General features: G+C 41.9%; 1 protein-coding gene across 2 annotated transcripts; it reads left to right on the top strand.

Moving 5' to 3' along the window:
- Positions 1-2,853: 2,853 nt before the first annotated feature.
- Positions 2,854-9,399, top strand: depdc7a (DEP domain containing 7, paralog a). Of its 2 annotated transcripts, none has more exons than XM_048263160.1 (9): positions 2,854-2,931; positions 5,023-5,452; positions 6,030-6,157; positions 6,518-6,710; positions 7,640-7,860; positions 8,136-8,278; positions 8,524-8,649; positions 8,817-8,895; positions 9,040-9,399. In XM_048263160.1, exons 1-9 carry the CDS (start codon positions 2,916-2,918, stop codon positions 9,252-9,254), a joined length of 1,551 nt encoding a protein of 516 aa, XP_048119117.1. In that variant the 5' UTR covers positions 2,854-2,915; the 3' UTR covers positions 9,255-9,399. The 2 variants fall into 2 exon arrangements, with proteins under 2 accessions (XP_048119117.1, XP_048119118.1); XM_048263161.1 differs by lacking the exon at positions 2,854-2,931 and adding an exon at positions 4,799-4,942.
- The last annotated feature ends 211 nt before the right edge of the window (positions 9,400-9,610 follow it).

Genomic DNA, 9,610 nt, shown 5'->3' with positions numbered 1-9,610 from the left:
ACATGAAATAAGTGGTAATGGGATGGGTTGACATGCCCCCTTAAGACCAACATACAAAAAAAAGGTGGACCTCCTAGGCCCTACAGTTCTCGAGATATTCACAGAAAACTGTCTCCGGCCACCTACAGGCCAGTTGGTGTATAGTAACATAAATTAATTTATTGTGTGGCCCCCCATGAACGGAATTCCACAAAACTTGGCGTGCATACAGAGGGTGTCATAATGATCCTACACTTCCAATTTCGTGCAGTTTTGACTATGTTAGGTCACAGATACCTTCAATTACACCACCTCATTTTCACTTTTTTGTGTTTAACTAGGTGGCGCTTACATGAAATGAGTGGTTATGGAATGGGTTGACATGGCCCCTGAGATCAACATACAAAAAAAAATGGTCCTCCTAAACCCTACGGTTTTCGAGATATTCACAGAAAACTGTGTCTGCCCTACCCTCCTTTCGGGGTCCAATTCAGCTGGGGCTACAGATCAAAACGAAAAACGATGGTTCCATGCTATCCATGTGGGGTTACATGTCCACCAAGTTTCGTGTACCCGGTCTTTCAGTGTCCCGGAATCATTGACGGAAATTTGGGCACGCGAAAAAAAAAAAAAAAAAAAAAAATCTGATTCAAACCTATATGACCGATGCCATAATAATCATCTGGGGAAAAAAGAGGATGCCAAACTGGTTAAGCAGCCACATGCTAAGCAGATTCCTTGCTGTTGAGTGTTGATGATGGCTGTTGATAGATTTTTCCTCTCTGAGTTGTCAAGAAAGCATTTTGCTAAAGTATCGTAGACATAAGACATTTGCTAAGGAACTTAATGTTCAACAGAACTACATTTTAGTTTTAAGTACTTATTTCTACTGAACGCTAGAATGCAAGTAACTTGTAAGTAAAATGTGAAATGGTTCCAAAAATGGAAAATCCACAATGTTTGAAGTAATCTCCAAACACACCTTCTGTCAGAATGATAACTATGTCTTGATAAAATCTTTAATTGTATTTAGACTAGTCACAAAAAACATAATGATGATGTGTATGTCCGTCACCTTTCGTCATGATGAGTCATGCACCCATTCTTTGAGGGAATGTGGACAGTGTAAAACCAACCAAGCACAAGAAACTTTGCAGGAATCAAGGTGCTGGCGGGCGGAGACTGATGATGCCCTTTTTCTGTTTTGGTCTCAGCCCCTCGTCTGACCGGTTTCTCCCCAGTCTGCTCTCATTTCACACAGTCTGTCTGCTCACCAATGATATACAGGCTGTGCAAGACTTTGCAATGGCGGATATGCAGTTAGTATGTATGTTTGGTTCATACTCTGTGATATGACTAATTTCTCACATAGTTTCCCATTCACAGTTCACTTTCAGTACATACATGAAAATATGCAATAGAAGGATAGACAGATACCACTGTGAAACTCAGTGCAACTGATAATACATGTACACACATATGCAGTAGCCAATGACAGACATATAAAGTACTAGCACACTATACAGTTTACACAGACGCCATCTTGTCTGTGGTGTGGGAGAAGAAGTTGCTGGTCTACACTCTTTCACCTGATTTATGATGCAGAGTGTAAATGGCCTCTGTAGATGGCCTCTCATCCAGTCTCAAACTTAATAAGAATTTACTCATTTCTAATTTACTGTAATCTGTGTCTGATGTCTAAGTTTTTTATTTTTAGATTCTACCTGCTTCTCTGGACATTAGGTTGCCCCATTGCCCTCTCAATAATAATAATAATTTGCGGGTGTTAGTTAGGTTTATAGAGTGCATAACACAATAAGATTTATTGACCATTTACCGTCACCCTTAGGAGGGAAAAGAATGGTGGATTAAGTGTGCACCAGATCTGGAATAGCAAATAAAGGATTACGTAGAGGATTTTACAGTATTGTTTGGCTATTTATGAATGGCACGTCTGAATGAACTCAAAGGGGTAAGTATTCTTTGATAACAATTCCTATGACTTCAAGGTCAAAAGAGAGGAAGTTTTCTTGACTGTTCCATACCAAGAATGCTATTCTACTTCATAGTATTAACCACAACATGTATTTTACCTCGTAAATGATTGGAAATACCAAGAATGCTATTCTACTTCATAGTATTAACATGTATTTTACCTCATAAATGATTGGAAATGACAAAAATAGGGATAACATGTTTTTTGAAAAATGACAAACTCATTGTATGCTGTGAAGCTTAGCTCTATACCTGCATGAGGACATTGTGACATGGCAGCAGCACAGTGTGTGAAATTAAGCGCGATGCAGGGTTGGCAGTCATGGGCACACACAGAGCCATTTGTACATGCTTTGAATGTCCTCAAGAGTATAATGGTTCATATCAGCATCTGTGTAATCAGTGTTTCGTGTTTGATAGTGTGTGTGTGTGTGTGTGTGTGTGTGTGTGTGTGTGTGTGTGTGTGTGAGAGAGAGAGAGAGAGAGAGAGAGAGAGAGAAAGAGTGAGTGAGTGAGTGAGAGAGAGAGAGAGAATTTGGTGAACAGATTTTGGGTTTAAGTTAGTAAAATGAATATGACATAAATCATTTTAAGTACATTTACAAGTGTAAAGGTATAGGCCTAAAGAGAATAAAATTGACTTCACACAAGTCTCAACTGAAACAAAAAAAGACGATAACTCTTGTGTTTTAAAGCACACACAAAGTTCTTCTCGTCGAGAGCCATCAGTTTATCTGTTATGCTAATTATGTCTTCAGGCGTATCCTACCGTAGGTGACTTATGCCAACAAAGTGTGACAAAGAGGGTGGTGGCTTCAGGATTGACTTCCCATTTACGTCACGGCAGAACAACAAGAACGGAGTTATCAAGAAGTCTAGTAGTTCAGTCTCAGCAGCCTATAGGACAGTACGCCGCAGTGCTTTGGGAAATATCTTTGCGCATGCATCGACCCCCAGGTAAGACATGGGAATAATGAGACTAGGCTACTCTCGGGAGAGTATCAACATTTTACTGTGATTAACATGACATAAAATTGTATTGTTCACTTTTAAAATCCTGATCTCAACGCAAAGGGAATGAGTTAGAACTTTTAGACAGCCTAAATGTGAGGCTAACTTCAGTTATTGATCATGTACATGTAGTTCTAAATTAAAAGTTGAATGTATTTTGACAGAATCTTTTTAAATGAGTAGCCTACTTTGGTTTTGGCGGTTCCGATAGTTCAGTCGTGCGCATACCAATGTATTCATATTTAAATAGACCCTCTTATCCTATAGGCTTAACATTAACATATCCCTCCAGGGTGCGTCGGTTGAACCTGTGTCTGCATGTGCATATTCAGCGGTATGCGAGCAGAGCGTCTTTCCCTAGGTTGTGCGTTGTTTAAATTGGTTGTCGTTTAACCTGCCGTTTTCATATGCCTACTGTTTTTTTGTGAAACTTTTCCTGGAGCTCCTATATGAACTGCACGAGGGACTGTCAGTGCAGCAATAATAACGTATGAGGCTACCCTTATTTCTACTCCCTCTGCGATTATTTTGCCTTGTATGTTGTGGATACAAATGCAATCTTTTCCATAGGGAAGCGGAATTCCCGAATGCTTTAGGCCAAGCCTCTTGCGGCTTTGTGAGTTGACAAACATTGAAATGTGTGGCCTAACCAAAATTCCCTCTCCATTTTGAGGCGAAGGTGATAATAATCACAGGCATTGATACCGAGAGGGGTAGAGCCCCTCTACTTTAGTCCCATTTACTGCATCCTACCTCCCACCAGCCAGACTTGCTTTAATTGGTTTATTTGTCTTAATGTTGATTTATAGGCTTATGATGCTCAGATCTCTACTTTTTAATGGATTACAGGGGCTCCACCAACTGGTTTTACAGATGGCTGTTTAATTGGTCTTAAACCTAAAATCAGCTGAAGATTATCACCATGGATCTTCTTTCAATGGCATTTTATCTTCAGCGCTTTGATCTTTTTAGAGTTTTAATTTAACTTATCTGCCCTGAGTTAAATTATAAGCCTACTGTATGCACTTCAGGGTTTCCTAACAAGTTTCATGTCAGCTCACAGCTTTTAGCTAAAAGATTTTCAGATGTCTGATATTCCAAGTACAACACCTTATGAAAACACATAACCAGGTTATGCAATTGTTCAGTAGTATGCAAATCATTCCTATAGGACATTCACAAGGAACAAGGAAACCAATGAATGTGAGGTTATCAAGATGTGTCCCGCCAGCCGGCAACAATCAGTGTCATCGCTTTGTCCTTAACTTTCAGGGTTGGTCTCAAACTGTTGGAAAATGGTACAGGATTCAGGCCCATTTGCTTACTCCACTACATCTTTTCTTACGACTAGGCAAACATTTGCATCCCAGACATTTTGTTTCTCTTACTGGGACTCATCAAAAGTCGTGCCCAAGCGTAGACCTCATTGCCACAAAACCCCCAGAAGCAACCGCCAGATTCGAAGATGCTTTCGGCAAGTCCCCATCCACCGCACTTCCCCTCCTTTCTGTGATGGCTGACAAGAAAAGGGCCTTTATGCCGCTGCCAACTATTGTGCTCTTGTAGCAGGCCTATGTATCGATGAGTAGGCGTTGTAAATGCAAGGGGGAAGCAAGTATAATTGTATCTGCATGTGCAGGGAGTTGGTGATGTAAGATGGTCGACCACCCTGCAAGTTGATGGTGTTCATCAGGAATCAGACACAGTGAGCGAGGGAAAACTAGATTTTTCATTGCGTAAGAAATTGATGTGTAGGTTGGGCAATAAAAGGGGCCTTTATGAAGTAATTAATCCCATGGGTGCCATCATCAGTGTTGTTCTGTGTTTATTTTGGCAATGTAGGCTCTTTACTTTGGATGTCAAGTCAAAACTTTGGAGAGTTGCCTCTCAGTTTGACCCCTGAGAAAAAAGGGTGTACTTGGAGGATGATACTTGTTTGGAAATATCAACATATCTGGTTAGTTAGACACAGACACACTGATTGGGTTCACCTGTTTCAGACAAGTGTTTACTCTCTTTCTCCGTCTCTCGTAACAGATCAGGGGATGGCTGGCAAGCCCTTCCGGGCCACCTACATATGGAGCAGCATCATCAACAACCTACAGCAGCATGTGGAGGTGAAACGGAGGAGGCACAACCTCAAGACCTACCATGACTGCTTCCTGGGGTCAGAGGCCGTGGATGTGGTCCTGGCTCACATCATTCAGAGCAAGTTCTGCGGAGATGCCGAAGTCCCCCGGTCCAAGGCAGTGCGTCTCTGTCAAGCTCTGATGGAATCTCGCGTGTTTGAGGCTGTTGGAACTAAAGTGTTTGGAAAGGAGAAGAGGAAAGTCACTTTTGAAGACAGTAGCTTCAGCCTATACAGGTTTCTGAACACACAGACTCCAACCACAAACTCTGAAACTATTGAGAATACATACCACTCTCCTAGCCAACAGAGGAACACTTATATTTCACCATCTAAAAGGTATGAAGCTCCATTTAACATGCAATTTGGCCACATTGCAGTTATGTTTTGAATGTTTGCTTTATTTCTTGGCTTTTGCACAGAGGCAAGGGTTTAAGAGAAATATTGTATATCTGGAAATAGTATGCATTTTTCATGGCTAAAATATCATAGGAAAAATATTGGTCTTAGAATTGAGATGCCTATCTGCTCGTTCATTTGCTGCATTCACAGAGATCACTGATGTCTGCCATTTGTAATGTTATGTTGAGAGTGACCATTAACACATGTCTGCAGAGGGAGGATGCAACATGCTATATTGCAGTATTTGTGCCATGATATGAATGTAATGTTTAGGTGTTGACATTGTGTGATGTGTTACAATTGATTAACTTCCTTTGTTGTGGATCATAGCCCTGAGGAAAACAACTCTCAGTAACATATAGCCTAATCCATATGATCAAATAGCTTTGAATTGCATTTCAAATTTTGATCTTAAAATGCTAAAAGACCAGTAATTGTTAGTATGACACTGTGCTAAATATTACTGTCTAACCATTTTATGACTGTCTAATAATTTGTTGCTTATTCATTGCAGGCAAGAAAGTCAGGTGAACTCAAACATCTCCCCGGTCAAAACAGACAAGTCCTTGCAGGATGTTCTAGGAGATCTCAACTATAAAACAATTACGCCTCAAATGATTGATCTAGGGTTATCACAAGAGTGTGAGTACATTCATAAAATCCACTTCATAAAAATTAAATTTTTGATGTTATAATTGCCAGTACTGCCACAGATATTTGAGTATTCATTAATCATTACATTATGGAAAATATTTTATTTCCTGAACTATTCTTGGTTATCAAAGTTGATAATAACAGTGTATCTTGGCAAATCTGGCATGCATTATCTCACTACCGTAATGTTCAGTAAATACTTTTTTCGGGGGAAAAAGAAAGTATAAACAGTGTGAATGACATTGCAAATGCAGCTGCTTAACATGGTCAGTTAAAACACATGCGTGTATCAGCCTGGTGGTAGGCTATGTGACTGACCTGCTCTTCCTTTTGCCATTGTCCATCCAGTGGTGGATGAAGTGTGGCAGCAGCAGACGGTGCTGAGGCTACTGCAGCTGATAGAGCTCCCCCTGCTGGAGAGTCTGCTGGAGGGCCGTGAGAAGCCCCGGCCCTCCCTCCACGGCATGGACAGTGACCCCGACCTGCTCTACACCAGCAACTACGTCGACCGTGAGATCCTCAAAGCCTTCAGCGAATCACAGTATGTTATGACACTCAATCAAATAAGTAACAAAATGTTCCATTATCTCTGTCAGTGGTGTTTTCATTAGAATTCTTTCAATTTTGTACATTCCATGGATTAAACGATATAAGGTAGCCTACTGGCTGCTCTTTCTGGTGTCAAAACAGAGCTACATTTTATTCATGGTCTTGTAGCTAAATTACAGTTATTTTTTCTTGGAACTGGGTAAAAAATTAAGCTCATTGTTGAGGAAGAATACACACACCAATCAACCGTTCTTTTATGTGTTGACACTTACGGTTTAAAATGAATCAGTTCCATGAAAGGAACTTCCTGGAACTGATGTGAGTGTAGCATGCTATTTTTAGAAGAAAGACTTTTTCCAAGTTTGAACATAGAAGAAGTTGCTAGAGATGCATGATATCATTAAGCCATCAGATTTGAGCTGTCATCACAATGATTCAGAGACTTCAAGCCGTCTCGCCATCACAGACCATGCCATGAATGGACTTAGACAAAGACAGGCCTGGCTTGAATGTAGCTACTGTCTCTATCCACTGGTGAATCGTCTTTGTTTAAAAGGCTCAGCAGAAATTCAACCATTTCTCTTGTTTTAAGAAAGAACTAGCGGGCATCCTGCCATCTCACATGCTGTCGACAGACCACTGGTTCCCCATCTCACGCTACTGTTCCGTAACATGCTTGATGGATACCCTCTGTTCATAAAGCCCTCAGGCTGTAGGGCACTCACTGCTGTGCACAGCACTATGATAGTTGTCTGAGGGCCATGGTCTGATTAGTATTTCCTGTCCATCTCTTTGTGCGTCTCCTAAATACACATTCTACCCTGAATGTGTTTTTCTTTGTTTCTACTCTAGTTTGAAATCAACATTTTTCTATGTCTCGCAGTATCTCAGTCACTCTCTCTCTCTCTGCTCCTGTTGTAGGGCGGATGATTGGCTCTCGGCTGCTGTGGACTGCCTGGAGTTCCTGCCCGACCAGCTGGTGGTGGACGTGAGCCGAGGGCTGCCCAGGTGCTCGGACGACCCGGACGACTGCAAGCGGCTGATCTACAGCGTGCTGGAGCAGCACTACGGCGAGCCACAGTACCCGCCTCTGCTCAGCAACCACGTGTTCGACATCCACAGCGGCATCTCAGAGCTGCTAGGTGAGAGGAGGGAGCTGGCACTGGGAGACACTGTGGGAGTCAAAATGCCTTTTAACTTATGTGAAGACCTTTTTCGGGTGAAAAATAAACGTAGTTACAAATAGCACACGTTTACATACAGATAGCTACAATTACCAGACTCTTCCCTCCAAGACTGCCCTCCAAAGACACAGGGTCCATTTTTGACTGTTCATTCCAGCGAGAATTAAGACTTGACTTCATACTGAACCTGAGAGTACCTGTCACTCCCCTAATAGAGTTTGTGTGCCTTGCAGTGAATGGGAAGCGGGAGCAGGCGTTGGAGGGCCTGCAGCTGTGTCTGAAGCTCCAGGACGCGCGCAGCCGTGAGGAGCTGCGCAGACTGCTGCGCTTCATGGCAACAGCCGCGCAGCCGCAGGAGGTGAAGTTACACAAGGAGGTGAGCAGACAGACACACAACCAGTCTACCCAGGAGATGGCTTATCTTATCTGACAGCTGACACAGAATGGAGATGAATGGTTTGCATGACTTCTGTAGAATAGGATACAGTCTTTCTTATGTATTCAATATAACCCTCCAATTATAGTAGACCTGAGAATGCAATGAGCAGGACAAGAAAAATGGAGACGCCTAAAAAGAGCTCTGAGAGGTGGATGTTTGACAACAGTGTATTGTATTTTCAGATTGATAACAGGATGGCAGTGAAGAGGGCCTTCTCTAGTGCCATTGTTTACAGCACACGACTAGCCAAGGGGAAGGTTGACCTCATGGTCCTGTTCATGTTGGACAAACACTGTGACCTTTTTAAGGTAGGCCTCCACACAACATCTTGTCATGATTTCATCACACTGGGTCAACCAGGATGGCAGAGAAAAAAAACGGAAATATCACTATTGTCTGTGGACACAGGATTAAAAATGTTTATGCAATATATTGTATGATGTAAAGTTTATGTTTATGTTCTCTCCAACTCCAGATCCCAGTGACCTTGCATAAGCTCGTCAGTGATAAGCTGGCAAACATCATCAGGAAAAAAGACCCAGATGTAGTGACAGGTAAGAAGTGATCCACCCTGATGGACTATGCAACAGAGAGCTTCTGTCTGAAACAGACACATTCCATAAGTCTCATCTCATAACCACAGCAGCAGGACTCTGGCCAATGACATGCAGGACTGACTGTTCTTTTTCGTGTCACAGGTCCATCTTACTGCAGACGAATCTCGGGACAGACTTACGCTGAGACAATCAAGAAGACCACCAGGGACGAGCTGTGGGCTCTACTTAGGACTATCCACGAGAACTCCAAACTCTCTGTGAAGGAGAAGAAACGTCTGCTGGGGCAGTTCTACAGAGGCCACCCTGAGGTCTTTGTGGAGTATTTTGGGTCCAGACTGTCAACTGTCGATCTGTAGAAGGAAATGTAAATTATAATTTATGTGTATATGTTGTAAAAAGTGTAAAGCTTCTGTAAATAGCTATGTACATGTTTGTAATACTTTGTATATAAATTATTGATGTACTGATAAACGTGTCAGTATAAGTGAGAATAAAACTTTTTCCAAGGTATATCACGGTTCAGCACAAGTGATTCACTGGAACCTCATTAAACAAAACACAATGTTGTCATACAGTGGCATACTTGGCATGTAGTGTAGGAGCATGATCTGGAACTGCACATTTACTGACCACATAGATGACTCTCATTTAACAGATGAATGACAGTCCTTACAGGCAGGTCTTACCACTCAGCAGCATCTTGGTAACGCCT

Source organism: Alosa alosa, chromosome 14, assembly GCF_017589495.1.
Source record: "Alosa alosa isolate M-15738 ecotype Scorff River chromosome 14, AALO_Geno_1.1, whole genome shotgun sequence".
Classification (NCBI taxonomy): Eukaryota; Metazoa; Chordata; class Actinopteri; order Clupeiformes; family Clupeidae; genus Alosa; species Alosa alosa.
Note: the sequence above shows the minus strand (reverse complement) of the source record. Positions and strands in the feature narration are given on the sequence as shown.

What these genes read in the sequence shown, in the direction of transcription:
- depdc7a (XM_048263160.1), top strand. An exon ending in TATATTTCACCATCTAAAAG is followed by an intron (nt 5,453 to 6,029) that starts GTATGAAGCTCC and finishes TATTCATTGCAG; the next exon opens with GCAAGAAAGTCAGGTGAACT. An exon ending in AGGTGAAGTTACACAAGGAG is followed by an intron (nt 8,279 to 8,523) that starts GTGAGCAGACAG and finishes TTGTATTTTCAG; the next exon opens with ATTGATAACAGGATGGCAGT.